This window comes from Cupressus sempervirens, chromosome 5 (assembly GCF_028749045.1).
Source record: "Cupressus sempervirens isolate cs-2001-9-10 chromosome 5, ASM2874904v1, whole genome shotgun sequence".
NCBI lineage: Eukaryota > Viridiplantae > Streptophyta > Pinopsida > Cupressales > Cupressaceae > Cupressus > Cupressus sempervirens.
In genome coordinates, this window is record NC_143122.1 from 923,870,543 (window position 1) to 923,892,343 (window position 21,801).

At 35.2% G+C, this 21,801-nt stretch overlaps 1 protein-coding gene across 2 annotated transcripts in view; it reads left to right on the forward strand.

Moving 5' to 3' along the window:
- Nucleotides 1-1,760: 1,760 nt before the first annotated feature.
- LOC149558981 (uncharacterized) overlaps nt 1,761-21,801 on the forward strand; it is a 30,875-nt gene continuing 10,834 nt past the window's right edge. Inside the window, exons 1-3 of one of the 2 annotated variants that reach the window (XM_089832925.1) lie at nt 1,761-2,418; nt 9,595-10,236; nt 10,468-10,594. In XM_089832925.1, coding sequence (XP_089689051.1) covers nt 2,235-2,418; nt 9,595-10,236; nt 10,468-10,594 — 953 coding nt within the window. In that variant the 5' untranslated portion in view covers nt 1,761-2,234. Of the gene's footprint in view, nt 2,419-9,594; nt 10,237-10,467; nt 10,599-21,801 lie in introns of those variants that run through there. The other variant, XM_089832926.1, reaches the window with a different exon arrangement.

Below are 21,801 nucleotides of genomic sequence, written 5' to 3' on the forward strand. Positions count from 1 at the left end.
TAAGTGCAAAAACTTTACACAATAAAAATGAGAACTTTAATGACTTGACACTATAGAAGATAATATTCATTGCGTATAAAGACTTCACACAATAAAAATAAAAACAATATTAAATAAAGACTATGCACAAATTTAATACAATAGATGCTTCTCAATCTTGATCAATTAAAAAAATCAATATTTCCCACATCTTAATACTTCAACAAAATTCACCTCTTTATAACATATTAACACAACACTTCAACCCAAACAAGAGATGCAATGCGTCAAAGTTCCTGCCAATAATTGGAAAATAAAGAAAATGGAGATTTATAGATAGAAAGAGATAGCTAAAAAAGAAAATGATATATTATTATAAGGACAGAGAACTTTAAAAATATTTAAAATTATATTATTTTAATAAATATGTAAATAACAATAGAAATTATATTATATGAATGAACTACTCATTTCTACCAATTCAAATATAAGTTGAAATATTTAATTTAAATAAATAAATTGTTGATTACTTAATTCAAACTATCAAAATAACTAGTAAGTTTGAAAGATAGTATTAGTTTTACAATTTGTAAAATAGTATTAAAAAAAATTAGAGCAAGATTGTAAAATAGTAACTAGTAAAACATAGTGTAAACTTAAAGAAATAACATTTTACGATTGACAAAAATAAACATCAATGTAAAACTAATAAATATATTTAAAATAAGAAATATAAAATACTTAACTCTATATTTGAACTTGGTAAGAAAAATAAATTGTGATAATTAATATTGATTAAACGTTATTTTTGTCCAAAGTGGTGTGAGGTGGAAGATTTTATATATATATATATATATATATATATATATATATTGAAAAAAATGCGAATTACAAAATTGCAGTTAGGACTGCAAGAAAATCAACAAGATACACAAAAACAACAAATGGCGTTGCTGTAGCAAAACTAGCACAAAAGAAGCCATAGCTGGAACAAAAGAAGATAAAAATATTATTTTTTTGGAAATCTAATCAACTTGTCACAAATGTGGAAAAGATAAAGTTGTAATTAATGCATAATAGAGTTAGAAAATATTTGTATTTTTTTTAAAGAAAATTGAATTTTCTCCTTACCAAAAATAGTATGGTCCAATAGAATGAATGAAAAATATGATTTATAAAATAATGAAAAATTAGAAAAAAATACAAACATTTGAAGTTTCTTTTGATATTTTAAATTTTGAGTTAATCGTTGGAAGATAAAAATATTACTTTTTTGAAAATCTAATCAACTTGTCGGAAAAGATAAAGTTGTAATTAATGCATTCATTAATGCATGATAGAGTTGTTAGAAAATATTTGTTTGAAGAAAATTGAATTTTTTCCTTACCAAAAATAGTATGGTCCAGTAGAATGAATGAAAAATATGATTTATAAAATAATAAAAAATTACAAAAAGATATAAACATTTGAAGTTTCTTTTAATCTTTTAAATTATATGAGTTAATTGATCAATTGAATTGAATGAATGCAATAGAAATTTAAAAATTAAAAAAAAGAAAATCTAAGAAACAACTTTAAAAATAAACAAATAGATTAATTAATATCTAAGAAACAAGTTTAATATAAAAATAAATCTTATATTACAAGTTTTACCCTTTCCAACAAATATTCCTTCGCTTGAACTTAATGGCCTCCACATGATTCGGCGTCCGTTCACTCCTTCGATGCCAAAATTTTCCAACACGTTATAAAGACATCACTCCCACTTTTGGATTTTTTTCGTTCTTTGAAAATGAAATTTAACTGTCGATTCTACGATATTATTAAAAAAAATTAGGCGCCATAATAAAGCAATTCTCCTTTCGACAGCGAATCAGACGCACAAAAGAATTTAAACCCAAATTCCACAAGTCCACTGTACAGAGATGCAGACAATTCCGACCTCCCCACTACCTCGTTTGACCTCGATCATGTTTTAAAATGGAAGTACCTAACACAATTTCGCTTTTACTTTGACTTTACTTGCTTCGAAAATTTCCACCATTATTTTAAACGCAGGTCGGGGTCAAAATGTTTGAAAAATCGTCGCACAGAAACAAAAAGATTTACCAAACCCTTACGGCCACATGGCTTATTTAATTCTTATTGTCTTCCAAAATCAAGCCACATACTGTTTGTATATCAATCAGGCAATCTGATTACTTACAGAATTTGCAGAGCTGCAGGGCTCCACAGCTCCACACCGGTGGTCGCTCATGGGAACGGTCACAGGGAGCTCTGTCATTGTGAAGCCGGAGCTGCTTGTTTTGCAGAAGCAAGTTATGACGGATGAACAAATTGAGACTCTGCAAAAGCAAATTCGCGCGTATTCCACAATTTGCAATCAGTTGGTGGAAATGCACAAAGCTATGTCTCAACAGCAACCTTCTGCGCTTTCCAGTGAGTTTCTTTTGTGTTTCTTTTTACTTGCCTTGTACTTCAGGCGTAGATATTTTCCAGGCCGCAGTTTTCGCTTCAGGTCAGGATTGGTCTTTCTGTATAGATATTTTTAATCCTTGGCATAGTTGCCATACGAAATGTTGGACCTTATTTTGATCCCACATTATTAGCATATACAGGCCTGTTATTGGTGTGATTTTGCCAAACATCAGCGACATTTGGATTGTTGTGGCGATTCCCACATAGGAGGAATCAATGCGTACGACCATACGCTCTACATAAAATTGTTGGAATCTTACGCATACTCCCCGTAAGGTTGTTTGCGTGGATGAAAAGATATTGGTCGGTCGAATAGGCTAGTTTGTAGCATTTCCGATTTTGTTCGACCTTAAGGCTGAGTTGCCATGACCGAGGAATGTCTCATCTGTCAACTTCACCTGGAGCTTGCACGCCATTTCGTACAGTTCCATTCTTGCTTAATTTCAGCACTTCACTCTATTTCAAATCCCCCCGAGACCTGATAAAATGTTGTACTTAGTTGAAAATATGTCAGAGAGCAAGGCCGTGTAAGCCCCTAGTGCTTCTGAGGGAAGCAATGTCCGTAAAGCCTGGCGCACTAAGGTGAAGGCTATTCTGGAAACGGAATTTTAGGTGAATCTTAGGGTGAGTTATGGGTTGCCTTGAAGGCGTCTTCAGTAAGCTTTGTCCTCACAATCATTCCGCCAAAAGCACGCTACATTTCCACTAGATGGACTACCTTACTGTCGTATAGGGATTTGATGCCTGGGGCACTCTGTTAGACATAGCTTTCATAACACCATAACCCATCGAAAACACAAACATATGTACTTCTGACGAAGTGGGAGATAGGTGGATTGGTAAAGTTCAATTTAGATCCAGCTTGGCCATGAGATTGGATCCATGAGGTACAAAATTTATGGATATACATATGCAAATCCATGGGCTATGCCATAGCTGGTGTGAGGTATGCTTGGACTACATTATAATATCTGTGAACACTGTGACACTCTACTATAGCCCACAATCGTTACTTAAGAGGGACCATAACCACGACATATTTCCACAGAAAGTATGGGCCACCTTGTTTTAGTTTAGGGATTTGAACTTGTGTTAGCTTCTTCATCGTTGGTCCAATGGAAAGCGGCTATGGGTTTCTGTAAGTGGATGCCACAGATATTTTAGGAGAATTTTCAAACTTAATCAAGCCCTTGTAATTCTCTCTGGATGGTGCACAGAAAGTTCAAAGGTTTATATAGGATATTAACTCTTAAAAACAACTAAATTCTCAGACTGCCAGTTAGCAAAAAGTTATGTCAAGCTGTTGCTGGAAACTCTCAGATTCCATTTCTGCATTGCTCAAATCCTGCATGGTTGGCCTAATAATTCTGCTTAAGGACAACTCCTATAGGGCCAAGACCACCCAAATAGTAAACTTGGAGACAAAACCTTTTTTGTTGGATCCCATCCTTAGCATTCCCAACTACACAACAACTCTTTGGACAAACAGACGGATACACGCATATTACTTTGGATGGCGAGGGGCATAGTAGATCGACAAGGTTCAATTTGCACTTGAACTTGGTCATGAGGTCAAAATCCAATTTATGAAATTGATCCAATGTCTGCAATTTAAGGTAGATTTGTTTTTGTTTTGTATGTTGTATGTTGAAACCTTGAGATTTGTTTCAATTGTGAAATTCTATAGATTGAATCTCTGATTCTGTTTCATTTTGCAAATTTTATGAATATAAAGAAGTTTGGTAAAAATTTATGGTTTTCATATTATCTGTTGAATTTATGACTTGTAAGCTCTTAGTTTGCTTCTTAATCAAACTTGTAAGACATGAAAATATACCATCTTTCATTATACTTGTTAGGATTTTCCATATGCAATATTTTTTGTAAAATCATCTATATATAATTTTTGCTGCAAAATAATATGATAAGTTTGTTTCGGCCAGTTTATTTCCATTTTCCTTATTTTCATAAGTAAGGCAATGCGGTACTTTTGTTTGTTTGAAAAGAAAGGTTGAAACGGCATACCTCTTGATTGCAGATAAGATGTATAGATGGGAAAGGTTAGGGGATGGATAGGTTGATTTGACAATGTCATTCTAACAAGTGTGCAATGTCCATCATGGTCAATCCATGTCAATCTTCATTCCTTCTTTGTTAAAATGAATGGGATCAGTATTATCAGATCTTTAGGCCCTCGAGGTCACTTAGGCCTATTGTGTTGACTTACGAATCTGTGGTCTGCCCTTAAGCTCACCCCCTCCAACTGTAAGGAGTGTTGGGAGAGGGCACTAATCAATTTGCAAAAATTGAGGTTTGTAACTTTTAAGGCAAAGCTTGGACTCTATGGATCACTAGTCATGCCTTTGGCTTCATCAATGCTCCAATCATGTAATTAGTTATGCATTGGGATGTGCTATTGGGTCTTTTTTGGGAGTCTCTGTCCTTGTCAAATTATTGGACACCTTGGAAATATCCCTAGTCTGCTCTTAAGCCATTGGCTGGACTGCAAACTTTCCAGAAATGGTTCAGCGATGCAGGAGGGTTGCAGTGGGTGTCTATCCATCCCAGGGATGACCAGGTACCCCCTGATGCCTTCTGCCCCAGCCAGGACAAAAAGTAAAGGTAAATTGAGCTTGAGGTGAGTTAGAACAATAGACCTAAATTAATAATTTAAAACCACTCAAACATTGCAGTCTTTATAATTACATGCTGTTATAATATTTTTTACTCAGTGTTATAGAATCTTACTTGGGAATCTACCCTTTGGGCAATTCTCTGTCTCTGTGGTTGTGTTCACCTTCACGCCATTCTTTAAGCAGACATTCATACTATCCATCCCAGGGATGACCAGGTACCCCCTGATGCCTTCTGCCCCAGCCAGGACAAAAAGTAAAGGTAAATTGAGCTTGAGGTGAGTTAGAACAATAGACCTAAATTAATAATTTAAAACCACTCAAACATTGCAGTCTCTATAATTACATGCTGTTATAATATTTTTTAGTCAGTGTTATAGAATCTTACTTGGGAATCTACCCTTTGGGCAATTCTCTGTCTCTGTGGTTGTGTTCGCCTTCACACCATCTTTAAGCAGACATTCATACTTATATCTTATTTGATCAAACTGAGTTTTCTCAAGAAGCCGTTCATTCAACAGGCATGCTAAAATTAGTATTTACCACAAAGTATTAATGGATTGCATATGCATAAGGTGAAAAACAGAGGAAAGCATGGAGACGGTTCTTGTCATTCAATTATTGAAATATGCACTTTGATGATTTTTTCATATTTTCCACATGATGGAGAAACTACTCTTCATTATGCCACAAAAAGATAAAGGGTTGGTGTTTATCTTACATGACAAACAATGTGCTAATGCATTAGGTTGCGAGTCTCCTGCAGCTGAAAGATGTTGGTCTTCATCAGCTTACAAAATTACCAAGTCCAAGAAGAGTGACCATTCAGTCATCAATAGATGTAGAGTGTTTTAGCAAAATAATGCAGTGAAGGGCTGTTTTGACATAAGTCTCAGGGAAACAAGAACATAGTTTGTGATGCTTATTGCCAATTTGGGATGTCTATGATTTCAGTTGAATTTTAGGCAACACTGGGGTCCATAACAAAGTGATCTCAGCCTGATTTAAATAATATTTAATCATTAGATTTTCAAGAAGATTATTTTGTATAACTTGGTGCATCTTTCCTAAGGATCAGAATATATTTTCAGAAAATGGAAAAAAAGGGAGTTTTCTTTTTTTTTTGGAGGGGGGTTTGACTTTTGACATTCTCAATGTAACTTCTGGATTTCTTCTGTGACAGGAATCATTGTCCTTTTATGGGATGTTGTTCCTGCATATCCACTGTTCAATGGTTACGCCTGAGACATCCCATTTACCTCAGTGGTGTGCATAATGGCAGAAATGGATTTCTCACCCCTAGGGAGATTGCCTTGAAAATTGAGATACTTATGTTTTATTAAAATCGTCAATTCTTTAGGCAAGAGCCTATATCACAACGGTAAATTGTGAGCCTCATCTGAGAGGTCTTGGGTTCGAGCCTCGAGCTTAATAAATAATAATAATTAATCACAACACATATTTAATCTTGGCTTCAGCCTCTTACCAATCAAAATAAAACCATCAATTCTAAAGTTATGTTTGAATGGTTATCCAACTCCATTTTGCCTTAAAAGAATATTTGAATGAGTGACTTGTTAGGATTGAGCAATACTTAAGAGGGGCAGGAGTGCAATCAGTTTTCCAACACTTTGAACCCAACTAAACTGATTGCTCAACCATAACAATACAGAATTATAAAGTAAACTGAAACATAACAAGAACACCATGCATGAACACATAACACCATATTTTTATCTTGGAAAGCCTGCTAAGGGAAAAACCATGGTGGGAATTGTGACCCATGAAATTACTCTGCAGAAGTAATTATCCTTGTTAAGGGATTAAGTACAATAAGAACCCTGTCAAAGGTTTTGAGGAAATGCACAAGTGATTAGGCACTCACGTGGAGTACAGCGCTCAATTACAGAAAATAGGGCAACAACCCATTCAATTACAAAACAAGTGGGCTACAACCGAAGTGAACTGGTATATAGCATCATATTTTCTTGATCAGTTCAAGTGAAAGAACATAATCAACCTGCTTACTGTCCTTTGCCTTTTTGCATCAACTTCAAATCACAAATACTGCATATTTTTCGGTGATCCTTTCGCTTGCATATCATAGTACAAAATCCCAAAAACTGGATTTCATATACGTGCCAAAACATAATTGTATAAACTCTATAAATTAATAATAAAAAGTTTTGGCTTCAGCCTTTTACCAATAAAAAAAAACACAACTTCGGCCCAATAAATCAAGTATCAAATGTGTAGAACTTTCCATTAAACCTTGATCAAATCACCTCGTAACAACTTGCTATGCAAACAAAGTACTCTTCATAGTCGAATCTATAATTAACAATCACCAAAACAAATGAACTCATTGATTAACCAAGGTTACCGATGGAATCATTCAAATCTGTTTCTGTTCTTGACTGTTTACTAACAACCCAATATTCAAAATAGAATATCTCATGCATTCTGTAACTTCATAGCTTGTGATGATCAGATTAGATACTCTTGTATGTCTAATGTCTAAATCCATCTTGACGGATTATAATTTTCTAATAGCTACTTCTACTGATTCAATCTCTTTGCCTGTATCCTGCAAAGTTCTTCAGACAGTCGATTTTCATCAACACTCAATCGATTTTCATACACATCTCTCTCCTATACATTTTTTACTGATCCTCTCCCCCTTTGACATCAATGGTGAAGGTGGGTTCCAAAAACCAAAATTTCTGTACTGTCTGCATATGTACAAAATATGATGTCATACTTACAGAAATTTAAACACATCTGAGAAACTTCCCTTTAGAGCTGCCAAATCTGCATCCCATGTGGTTTTCAAGCTCTCTAAAATCTGTATCTGTCCACAAATTGCATAATCTGATTTCTCAGCCTAAAAGATATTAGATGGAGATAATAGTTCATATTCCTTTTCACTTCTTCAAGACTTCTCTGCAAAATATCTAGCTTAGGAACAATGAGCTTCCTCAAGTCAGAAAATCTCCGTCACTCTCTTCTTTTCTTCTTCAAGACTCCTGATCCTATCATTAATTTTTACTATCTGTCCCATATGATCAGAAGCAAATCCCTTTGAAGGACCAGAGTTCTTCGCTTGCTCCAATAGTAATGTTTCGCTTTACCTTAATATCTTATCAATATTAACAATATGCGGAAATGAGTCAATGCAAATCCTGTATATCTTACTTCATCAATAGCTTCCTTCAACTGATTTTCTCTACTGTCCAATGAAGCCTCATCATGTGCAATCAAGGCCCATAATTGATGAAATCTTTTAAAATTAAATTCATTTTGTACCTTGTTTAGTGCGGCCTCAAGAAATCGAAATGAGTATAAAAAACATTCAATAGACCCCTTCAACTGATCAGGGGTGGTATTATATATTATTTTAACTTTTTCTTTCTGTACCTTCATTGTGATGGTTTTGTGCTTGTAACATATTTTTAAATATATTTAAATTACTTAGGAATAGTTTTTATCATGCCAATTACATGTCTGTCTGCAGATGTGGGTCATGTTATGCAACATAAATAACTTTGGATGAAAGTTTAATGCTTTTAACAGCATCAAGAGAAAAGAAGAAAATTTGTCATTGTAATATTTGTAAGACTCTTTTCTATTACAAATTTGTATTGCTATTCTGTTTCTTCTAGATAGAATAGCTGGAATGTATTACATATATCAGAAGAGAAAAGAAAAAACTCTGCATAGATGTAGTCTACTGGAGTGTGAACTCAATGCACAAGTCTTTCTGTCTTTTCTTAGCTCAATTTCACACAGGTCATGAGATGGTCTATTGGTTAGCCAAGTAAAGAAGCATTCATGAACAATACGATACACCTATGGTATCTGAGAATCGCACTTAAAAGTGAACAGTGTGGACTATACTGCCTTTAAATGGGAATCAGTTAAGGGAAATTATACTGCGTTTGAATGGGGATCAATTAAGGGAAACTGATTTTGTCTTGACAAGAGTTTAAAATTATGCACAGCTTACTCTAGCAGCAGGGTAAAGTGCACGAACTGTTTAAATTTCAGAGTTATTGTATGAGATCAAATATTTAATCAAATATTTATCTAGGAGACTGCAGCCTGTAAATGATCATATCTTGGAAAATGTTTAAAGATTTTTAATATTCATATATCTTAGATTATTAAATGAAGTATAACACACAAAATGGCCATATAAAATAGTAATGTACAAGGATATGTGATCATTTCTCTCTGATATTCAGCAACCTGTGGTCAAGCGTCCCCCATTAATAAAAAGATCATTTCCAATGGGGTTCCATTATTATAGTTTTAAACAACCTTTGTTGCATAGTCTTACTTTTAACTTTTAATTTTAGAGCGAAAGAAACTCAGAGAACTAAGAATAGTTGGAATTGGTATTTTAGGCCGGAATGAAGAAAATTGTCAATCAGTGACATTTTATTGCACATATAAAAAATACATATGGCATGATTCCAATGATGTCACATGATTTTTTTGATAGGTTTTCTGATAGGGCAGCACACACTTTATGATCTAGCTTCGGGAACTCCGACATTCAGAACATCTGCAAGGCAACGGTGGACACCAAGCCAAATTCAACTTCAAATCTTGGAGAGATTGTTTGAGCAAGGCACAGCCACACCAAATAAACAGAGAATAAAGGAGATCACTACGGAACTTAGTCAGCATGGTCAAATTTCTGAGACCAATGTTTACAATTGGTTCCAAAATCGTAAAGCCCGTGCAAAAAGAAAACAATTACACCCACAGAAAGAAGGCGAATCTGAGATTGAGACTGATGATGAATTTCCAAGAGAAAAGAAATTTAAATCTGAAAGTGATTTAAACCCCCAGAATGTGGAACCAGGACACTCTGAGGCTACTGCACAGGTTCTCCAGAGAAACCATGGCATTCAAAACAGGCAACCTACTGCTGACCTAAATCAATCTGGAATCCAAGATAATGATTCTTCATCCTTATTGCCATCTGAAGATGAAATGAAGCCTATTGTATCTTTTGGTAGAACCATGCATGGTGTCAGTGTCAATCCTGGAAATGACTTCATTCAATCTTTGACTGACTTTAAACCTACATATTCTTATAATAAAGGTGACAGCTCTGATGATGCCATTACCCAAACTAGTAAGTTGCACTTACTGTAATCCTTTTGTTTTTATGAATAATGATTGCTCTAGATTAAGAAACATTTAATGACTAGTGAGATTTTCAAAAGACTGGCTGTTCAAAGAAAAAGCAGAATATTATACGCTTTCTGATTTTGGTATTTTTGTACTGAAGTTTTATATATTACACAGACAATTTTAAGGACAGTTTTTTAACCATAAATGTAACTAGATGTCTTTGGTGGTGTAGATGATGTTAGAAGAATATTTAGCTATAATGCAGTTTTAATGGACTCTCATGAGCACATGGCTCCGACCAATGACATGCAGGCTACATTGCATCCACTTCATGCTAGTCAAAGTTACCCTGTCTTAAGGTAAGATCATAAAGATACTCAATTTCTCGACTCTAATTATATGCATATTAACATACAGTGAACACTCTGTGGCTTATTATTTTGTTTTACTTGTATTTGGAAAACACAATTGGTGACAGATTTAGAGAGGTATCTGGAACCTCATTAGAAGCTTTATCATACTAGAACCTTTTTTGAGTTGCCAATATACCTGTTGAATGTTAGTGTTTTTCTGGTTTAGGAATTAGTTAAAGCATCAATAGTCATTTATATGATTTGGAATATGTAACCTTACTATTGCTACAGACCTATAGGGGATTAACGATTGTACAATATGACAAGCCACCATATCAAAGGATGAATTTGTTATAGTGTTTTCCTACTCTTTGTCATTCAGGTGCAAATTATTTGAATAATAAGTTTCCTTGATGCTGTCCTTGTTGAGTTTTGATGACTGCATATGCCAAATGAGAGATACAACAAGGACAAGCATATGTTTGTGCTACCATTGGAGAACAATGAACATATGTAGGATTCTTCATTTAACCATCAAGTGCATAATATTATTGCTATTAAACTGGTTGTTCTTAAAGATTCCCTATTGATACAAGAGAAGATTGAATGTGAACAAAAAAAAAAGTTTATTACAGGATAAGAATAGTGGCTATAATAACATAAAGATGTCCTAGGAAAGTGGAAAAAGAGCAAGGCAAAAGTCTATTAGAGGAAAATGCAGTAAAGCAATTAAAGTCATGCAAAGACCGGGGACTGTTTTAGAAGAACCAAGATAATAAAACTGTAAAAAGGCTATGTTGCTAAAGGTTGCTTTAGAAGGATAAAGCAAGGATATAGCTCTTTTGCCAGTGAGGGCTGTGGTTTGAGTCTTGACAAACACTAATGGTCGTTTCACTCTTGATAAAGGTTGTGTCTCTCCATTAAAGTGTCTGCATATCTCAAATAGCATAGTTCACACACACGTATACGTGCACACACACATGCACCCACACATATTTTGATAAAGGTTGTGTGACTCTCCAATAAAGAGTGCATATCTCAAATATCATATTTCAACACACATACACACACTAAATAAGGACAGGAGGAAGACTACTATCTTTGGTAGTGTGTCTAAATAGAAAAGACAGATTTTGTGTAATTTTTTTTAACGCAAAAATGGGTGATTGAGATAAACCATATTTAATGCACTGTCTTCACAATTGATAGCAGCCCACATGATAGCTTTACCTGTTCTGTACATAGGTGATAAGAAGATCTACTTTTTAATGGGAATTTCTTTATGCAGCATTATTTTGCCTCGTAATTAAATTTTCTTAGGAAAAATTCTTTTTGTAAATTTTCAGATTTAGATTTGGATACTTAGTTGATGCCAAAGCTGGACTTCTGCCAGACCGTGAAGCTTTAATAACATATTCAGAACGTGATTAAGACAAAAAGAGATTCCTAGAACTTAATAATTGAGAAAATTCCCAGCTTTCCCAGCAGTATGAGCATGGATTTGAGACCGAGGATACAAGTCATGGAGCAAGTGATGCTCAACACGATAAAATAATCTTGGTATGATATTTGGAATAGACCTAGGGTAGAGCCTTCTTTTAAGTTTCATTGGTTTCCTGATGAAAAACCAAATAGAAGGCTTGGAAGAACTAGATCTAACCTGTTGATTGGGCATTTTGGTAGGAGTCTTGAATATTTAAACAAAGGAGAAAGACCCACTAGCTTAAGGATTTGCTAGGAATTTGTACACCTTGAAGAGGAATGATTTATTTTAATTATGTGAAATGAATATCTATGCGTGGTGCATCTTACGTGATGTGCCTAGCCACATTAAATATTTTTTAGGTCTACTTGTAAAGTTGTATGTAACATTGGTTAGATATTTTATATGTGGGTTGCAATGAGAAAAATATTAAATATTTGGAGAACTGAATACCAAAAAGTAAATGCAGGGTCAATTGTTTTGCATACTCATGGTTTTGACTCTTGAGGCACATGGTTTTACCTTACTGCTTTTTTGTTTTGTGTGAGCTTGATTCTAGAAAAATGAACTCATGTTTAGTGGCTAAGATTAACTATTTGGTTGTTTGGGTTGGCTCCCATTCTATTGAACTCTCTTCTAAAGAGTGCATGTTTGAAAGATGACATGGATGATGCATTGGAGGAGCTTGATGTTTCATAAATGTTCACGGAGAATTTGTAAGTGTATTGTAATGTAGTCATTGTTGAGTAATACATTGAGTGTGTAACATACCATTTTTACTATGCTGAAAAAAAAGAACATATTCTAAAACTATAACCAAATACCATAACGGAATGACATAAGTAATTTAGAAACAAAATATGGAAACTACGTTAAATAACGACTACATCCATTTCATATGAAAAGCAACTGAATTATCTTCCATAACTGAATTCTACGGTTGCAATTGATTTAACTATATTCTATACATTTCAAAGTAAAAATAAAGGCACATGCAAGTAAAAGATTTGGAATTCATACATGAATTGAAACAATTGTCGACAAATTGTGCAAGCCTCGGCATCTGGTAAAGAGTAGAAGCATTGACATAGGCTTAACTTCCTGACTGCGGACCTTAACATATCTCCACACAATGTCTTATGAGAAAGGCCCTCTCTACCTCGGGTTAGGCTTGGGGCACTACAGTCTTGCCATCTTGAGCATACCGGTGTTAGAGTGTCAGCTAAGCAGCAGACAAGGTTGAGGAATTCTTCCGTCAACCTTCCCTCTATCAGCTAGCACTTCTGACCTCTAGTGATCATTTGTGGAAAGCATGCCTCTAACCTACCTTGGCCAAGGATTTAGATGGGCATTAATCGGACCGATCACCACCACTCGACTTGACAACCAACTATATCTTGGACAACCACGAGCTTACTTAGTCTTAAGCAATTTCTTTCTTCTTGTGTTCATACAATAAAAAATATTGATTAATAGTTTTTATTTCTTGCAGTATATCTTTCTTCTGCACCCATTTATACTTGGCTCTACCAGCCTTGGGCGCATCCTAGGAGACTATTGGTATGAATCAAGTTCCATAGAAATCATAAAGAATACTTTAGGCTGTTATAGCCGGCCTCATACAGTAAAAAAATATTATGCATTATCAATTATTGCTAATTTCTTCCTTAAGGGATTATAGCAGTTCCATTCCTACTGGCAAATACCCAATATGCATAGATCTAAACTTGTCATTTAAAAAGAAAGAGCAGGACTAATGCTTCTCAGATATAAAATCGAGCATACGAACATGATACTATGTCAAACATATAAAAAAGAGCAGAACCGATGCTTCTCAGATATGAAGTCCAGCATACAAACAAGATACTATGTCAAACATATAAAAGGGAGCAAAACGGATGCTTCTCAGATATGAAATCAAGCATGTGAACATGATATTGTGTCATTTATAAGTGACACGAAATAAGAAGGGAGTTTTTGCAATGTAAAAAGGCATAGCATAAAATGAGAGTAGCATGCGAAATGTTCATGACCTAAAAATGGCTAAAAAATGCAATTGCTGAAGCGATCCTACTATGCATGCTTATGACTTTTGCTTGTTCTGCTCAGCACTGCAAAGTGATGTGGTACTACGCTCCAAGTCTTAGGTAGAAGGAAGAGAAAAAATACTTGATTTGGAGAGAAATGACAGAACAAGAATGAGACAAGATCATGCTATCAAATCATCCTTCAGTCGCGGGGAACGGAGATATAGTCTCTCACTCGGTTACAAGGAGGAGCTCAATATTCATTACAAGAGCTCCAATATCAAATTTAAAAAGTAGGTGCTGACAGGATAGGTTGCAACACTCATTGTTTGGAGTCATATTAAAACATAAAGATTATATTTTACCCTGATTTAAATCAAATGTATTTACATATATTTATATATGTAGATGTATAAATATAATGTCATCATGCTATTGAATTTTATCTATATTTGTACCTACATATATACATATATCTATATGCATTTGTAATTTTTGAGAGTATGCATAACTATCATTATATTCTCTCTAGATATGCGCACGCGCACACACACACACACATACTCTATCTATCTTGATGGAGGATTTATCAACTAGGCAACATAGTATACCTTGGACAAGTCATGAGCTATTTGGTCAACTTCTGAAAAAAAAGGCAAAGAGAATATTAAACATTTAATATCACAAAAATAGCTATTACCTCACTCTATTATTTTGAGACTATGGAAGTGATCAACATTATACATACATACATATATACATATATACATAATGCCACCATTATACTTATAATATCTAAGAATTGCACCTATGTGTGTGTGTTTGTAAATGTACAATTCATAATGTTGATCACTTCCATAGTCTCAAAATAAGAGAGGTAATCATTATTTATGTGATATTAAATGTTTAATATTCTCTTTGCCTCTTTTTCAAAAGTTGACCAAATAGCTCATGACTTTTCCAAGGTATACTATGTTACCTAGTCAATAAATCCTCCATCAAGATAGTTAAGAGTCCATGCCTGAGGGTTTGACGATGGACTAATTTGGTGTCTCATTCCTTGAATCTCTTTTAGCAATGCTTTCCCCCCTTCATCTGCTCCTACAACCAAAAATGTACATTCCAAAATAATAATATTTCCCTCCATTTAAATTAAGATATCAAGAAAAAAATAAAATTGATAACTGTCATAACGGCTAACTACCACTAACCTTTATCTTAAAATATAGGTATACATTTTTAGTTGAAATAACAATTATCAACTAACAAGTTATTTATACATGAATCAAAATCGATTAATCATAACTTCCATTTCACAAGATCATGATATCCAAGAGTTTCTAACTAACCATTACAACGGCTATAATATTTTTTTTAAAAGATCAAAAATTTGGGATGTAACAGAGTGTAGATGCTTTTGGAGGTTGGGTTTTCTCTCTCAAATGTTTTCCCAAGTTAATCTTGTGGTATATCTTGGATCTTTGCATATGGTTTTTTTGGCAAGCTTATATACATGTTTTTCTTAACAAGAATTATCAAATGAGTTAACTGTGAAGGAGTGTGCATTAGTTGAAGAGAAAAGGAAAGTAACTTTTTGCATAGTTACCCTGCCCTGGGGGACAATGGAATGAGGGCACAAGTTTTCGGGACGGGGGGATAGAGGGGCCTTAATTTGGGGATGGTGGGGGATGGCAGCGGGGGACAGGAGAGGGGGTATATATATATATATATATATATATATATATGTAGACATGGTACTTCAAATCCTAGTTATGAAAATATGTATTGCAATATAAGATATAAAGATGTAAAAGAGTAAATACTTGAACATTAAATTGAATTGGAACATTAAACATAAATAGTCGAATCTGCAAATAGTCAAAACCAGGATGTCCCCCATCCTCGGTGGAGGTGGTGAAATCTGATGGCGCTGCTAGGGACGGGGCCGGTGTGTTGAAGTCTCCGGGACGTGGGGCAAAAAGGGGGGGACATGTCCCTGTGTTACTATGACTTTTCCCAATAGATGTTCCATTGATTTTATTGATCAAGAAGAAACAATGAGATGATCAGCTGAGATGATGGTTAAAGGAGCTCTAACCCATAGCAGTTATGCCAAAAGAATCCGTCAATTCTTTACAAGTAAGTTTGCCATTGTACTTCTGCAATATAGATAGATATGAGAGACAAAAGAACATGTATATCCAAGACTAAATTTTACTACTAGGTAAGTTGAAAAGTATGGTAATTGTGCGATCGAGGTAGTAAAGAAAATAGAGGCATACCAATGTGAAGATAAGCCCAAAAAGGAACACTTAAATGTAGTTGGAGGTTGAAGTTAAATGACCATAGGATTTGTCTGATTATAAGCACATATGTGGTGTATGTCACAGATGCTATCATCCGTTTGTTTAAAGCTGCAAGAATGCTAATTTGAAAGTGGAAATAGTTGGCTATGAAATGTTATCATTCTTTGCCATGTCATTTGATGAATAGCTGGAGGACACCAATTCATTGGAAAGTTAATTTTGTTTTTGTTTTGAAGACAAATGGCTTTTGGAATGATATAGAAGGTTATGCAGGATGGTTCTTATAGAATATCTGATGAAATGGAAAGATTTAAGGAAGTATCAAACAAATTCCAGCATCCTTTGCTGTTCATACTGATTGAGGACCAAAAGATTTAGGAGGGGCTGATTTGCAATGATCCAAACATGTTTGTGAGAACTTCCACAAGTTTAGACGATTATATCTATGATTAAGTATAGACTACTAAGTTTCACACCAATGTCAAAGAATGACATATAAAAACTAATGAATGTGACCATTGATTCACTCTTCCAGCTATCATAGATAGGCAAAGAATTGCACTGAAAGGACTACAACTTTAAAGAGTCTTCGTCACATTTTTATCAATCAAACGGTCATTTGCTTTGAAGACAATCATATGGGTATTGCATACCATCACACATTTGATAATGACTTAGTGTGAGGAAACATTTGGACAAATTCATTACCAAAATAGGAATTATAAATTAGATCTTCTGTACTACTGGTCTAAACTTTTAAACATAGATGTCCAATATCTCTCAAGCTACTGGACTACGTATTGATTGTTTAGAGGACTTTGTCTTTTGAAGTTTGCAAGGCATTGTCGGATTCAATCTCTTTGAAATCTACACTACTCGGTGTCTAATTGTTTTAGATGACATATGTTTTACTAGTACATTGAATTACAGGTTTTCAGAATGAATCTTTAATGCCTGGCTTATTTGACAACCAGCACTGTTTTCAACTAAATCTTGTAAAGAAAAAGGATTGCACCATTTAACGTGCCCAAAAAAGAAGCATCTACATTTCAATATAAAGTGCAGTTTGGATTGAGAAGTAAAAGTTTTTTGTAAGGTGATGGCAAACCACATTCGTGCAGTGGTAAAGGTTGCATTCCATGTCATGGCCTAGGAAGGTACCAGTTCAGCTCTATATTAAGTAGAGGTTAGTATACCTACAAGGATTGCTAGAATAAGTAGTTTTTAATGTCAAGATTAGCATAAATTTAAATTGCATAGAGATTGCCATAAATGATCATTAGAATCATTTTTCTTACCTTGTGTGCCATAGATGTGTGTTATTCCTTGAAAACCAACCTTAATGGTATATAATTAGCCTGCACCTAGATTACCGTTAAGGATCATTGAAATCTTCAAATATCACTATTGATTATGTCCACATTTTTACTGAAGATTTGCATTATTCTTTAGTGAAATCAACCTTTCAATTCTTTTTTTTACACTATCATTTATTGCTTGATTGTTCTCTTTGCTTCCCTACATGAGTTGTAGTAAGTTAAGAAATATGTCTAGTCATAAAATGAACATAATTAGCTTGTATAGGGATTACCATCAAGGATATATCATATTTGGAATCACCAAATTTTATTTTTGGTTGTATCACCATTTGTGATATAAATGTATCACCCCTTCCAATTCTTTTTTATCATTTGTTCTTCCATTATTATTGCGTGCATTGTTGTTGTGCTCTTTGCGTCTCCATGTTATGTGCAGTACATTGAGAACTTTTTTTGTTGACCATAAAGTTGTATACCATGTATATCACACCTTTAGGCATACAATTTTCTCGATATGTAATATTTGCTTCATCATAATAGAAATTGAAAACAATTAGGCTTTGCTAGGCTTTTGTGTTTTCTCTGCTAACTGTTTGTAATTGTCATTGTCTTACATCATAGTGCATTAATTGTGGGAGTCTTTTAGTTTTGAAATGCCCTCAGTCAACTTTATCCCAATAGATGTTGGAACTTGGTGTTGATGCTTTGACAACTAGTGGCAATGGCTCTTCTAAACAAGTCTCCCTAGAAATTTGTGCCCAAAGTTTTTCACAAGGTATGCCTTTTGATAAGCCCACAAATTTGGTTTTACCCATTCAGAATCTTGATAATGCATGTTGATGGTTAGAGCAACATATTATTATAAGTCATTTGGTTGGGAGGGTGCCCCCCCTTAAAAGAAAGCTTTGAGATAGGGTTGCAAGGCATGGGATTTGCCATGACAATGCCCAAAACCTAACTAAAGGTTTTTGTCTTTTTCATTTTGCTGAAGTTGTCAAGTTGTCTTTTACTACTTTTCTAGCCTAGGTCACAAGGTTTTTCTATCTTGAACGATAAGAAACTTCATTTCTTGTTTGGATAGAATATTTGACTTTTGTTGTCATTTATGTCTTTTCTTCAAGCTATTGCTTCTCTCTTAGAAAGATTGTTTTTTGTTGAGCCTAATCATTTTTATCATGACCGACCCCAAAAATGGATCTGAGTTGAGGTGGGCTTGTCTTGTGACCTCAAAGACATAATTAACATATAGATAGGTCTTTGCCACACCCAACGTGCTCTATTTAGTTTTTCTTAGTAAATGCCTCCATTTTCAGTCCTCTGAGCATGCAAATTAAGGATGCTTATTGGTTGTTTTGAGGGCTACAACCTTTTGGAGAGTACTAGATTCTCCAAAAATCTCAAGGTTTTCAAGCCATAAGAGAAATGAGTGATGATGATTTGTAAGGGGAAGTCTACCTCTTCTAGCAGTATGCCAAATGAACCCCATGGACAAGGTCCTATGCAATCAACGCCATGTCATGTCCCCAATTTTCTGGTGACAGTTCGATTTAATTAATTTAATTAATATTGGTTGTCCAAGGACGACTAGTTAATTATTTTAATTAAATAAATAAATAACTTTATATTTAATAAAGTGACTTGGATTATAAAAGTATTTAATAAAGTCACTTGAGGGATAAGATCAAAAAAGTTCTAGAAGTCTCTAGAGAGGATGGAGGGAAAGGAATAAATAGGCACCCCGGGGCTCCATTTGAATCAGGCAGTTGGATTATCTCTCTTTGTGTTTCAGATTGTGATTCAATCACGGGTGCATTGTGGAACCTAGGGTTTCTACAATTGTCACAGTTGGCCATTGAGAACGATAACTCTCAATTGGTACGCAATTTTGAGGGTGTGAAATATCATCTGAATTATTGCAGATTGGAGGTGACATTCAGTCATTTCATCAGGGGCAGAATCGGGTGGTCTAAGGCCGAAGTTTGGTGGATCAGTTCTAAGAATTGATATTCGTAGATTTAAGCTTTCGCAAGGTTTATTATTTCAGGTGGGTTTGTGGGTCTTGAGATGAAGGCCGTGGTGAGAGTTTTGTGGATTGGTGGTTTTGATGTTCTTGAGATGAAGGCCATTCGGATTGGTTTCCGCTGGCTATGAGCCTAGAAAGCCCCCTTCTGAGCTGTTCGTTTGATGCGGCGGATGTGATGGCTTCGATGCATCTGGATATGATCTTGAGGTCCTCTGCGAAGGGGAGAAGGCTTTCGCAGGTGTAGAGGACTGTGACTGAGTCTGAGAGGCTGGTGAAGATTGATTCTTTCAGGAAGTTCTCTGTGCGTGTTTCAAGGCTTGAGTTTGTGTAGTGCTCCGTCATTTCGAGGTAGCTTGCGGCACATCTGAGCATGGCTACGTTTAGGGGTGTGATTTCTGGGTTGCCTCCGTAGCAGAACTTTGTTGCCACTTCTAGTGCCTCTGCTCCTCCTGGCATGTCTTGGAGATGGACTTTGCTCGATTCTCTTGATTCTGCTAATTGTTTCGGATCCGCCCGCTTTGGATACCAGAGGGAACTGCACCGTGAACGGAAATGTGTTATCTATGATTGGATTTTTTTTTATGGAAAATTGAATGCAGAGGATTGCAAAAATTGAATGCCCAAATAAGGGTGCAGATTTGAATGTTCAGATAAGAGTTCAAAGGAAATAATTGTACAAATTAAAGGTGCACGCATTGGATGAATTGTATAAATTGAAGGGTTTGGTGCTAGCTTAGTTGATGCCCACGTTAAAGATCCCTAGGAGATGCCGGCTTATAAGGATGCCCAAGCAATTCATCAGTTGGAGCTCAATGTAATTCAAAGTCTCGAGAAATCTGTAGAAGATTGAATGAGTTGACAACGCAGCTGGAGGAATGTCAACCATTGCTAAATTCAGGAGCAAGGTACAATGATGCTACGGTCCAGGCCCATTATTAAATCATGAAACATTTGATTGTAAATTTCTCCCTGAACATTGAAGTTTGTAACCAGTTTGGGTGCTAACTGTTTGACGAAATGCCTAATCATTGAAGTTCAAGAAATTTAGTGCTTTAAGAGTCAATCATCCTGTCGGGGATATTTCAGTGGTATCAGAGCCTGTTTGCCAACTATTTGACGAATTGCCACAGTACAATATTGGGATTTAGTGACCTTTATAGCTAGGGTCATTTCACGCCACTTGTTTCAAACCCTTTTGCGAAGGGGAAAAATAGTGTTACTCCCCTTGCCATTGAGGCTTTTGTTCTTCTTGCCTTTGTGTGAATACCTAGGGCAAATTAGGTGCTCTTTGCTCAGCTGCATAGTTTGCGATGCTCTTGCAACCATTCTGGACATGTGAAGGAATGCAAAATTGTCTTAGAAAGACAAACAAATGGTATGCATATTTTGCAAAAAGCTTCAAATTTCTTGTAGAATCATTTCTCCTCTCTTGAGGATGAGGATGACATGCAAGAGTCTTGGTCATGAATTTCCTCTTATTGAATGTCCAAGGTCTCACTTATTTTGCTAGGAAGTATTATGTCCAAGATGCCAGAACAAATTATCTTGTTATTGATGTGTGACATCTTCAAGAGATTAAAATTGTTTTTTCACGCTTTTGCAACATGTTGGTTTATTTGGCTGGTTGGCATGGTTTTTACACTAGGTGGGTTGTGGAGGGGTGGTTACCCTTCTTGCACCAAAGTGGCATTCTTGTGTGATTGATCATGACTCATATCTTACTCAACAATTTGTTTGGGATCTCCATGTCAATTGGTTATCATTCCTTTGGGATCTTTAGTGTTTATGCTCTCAATGATGTTGAAGGATCTGCTCTCTACCAATGGAGTGTAGATTTAATGCCTCCTACCACTTGTGTTTTGTGCAACAACATTAATATAGTTGAGGTGGCTTCCAATAAAGAGGGGTTCTTTTTTCTTTGAACAATTGGCAAATGGGAGGCATGTTTTTACATGCACAATAAATTTGGTCTTTATGATCCCAATACATACTGCTGCCACCTCAAGTTGTTTATGTGGAGTAATTTCCAGCAAGGAAATGACAGTCCTTAAATGG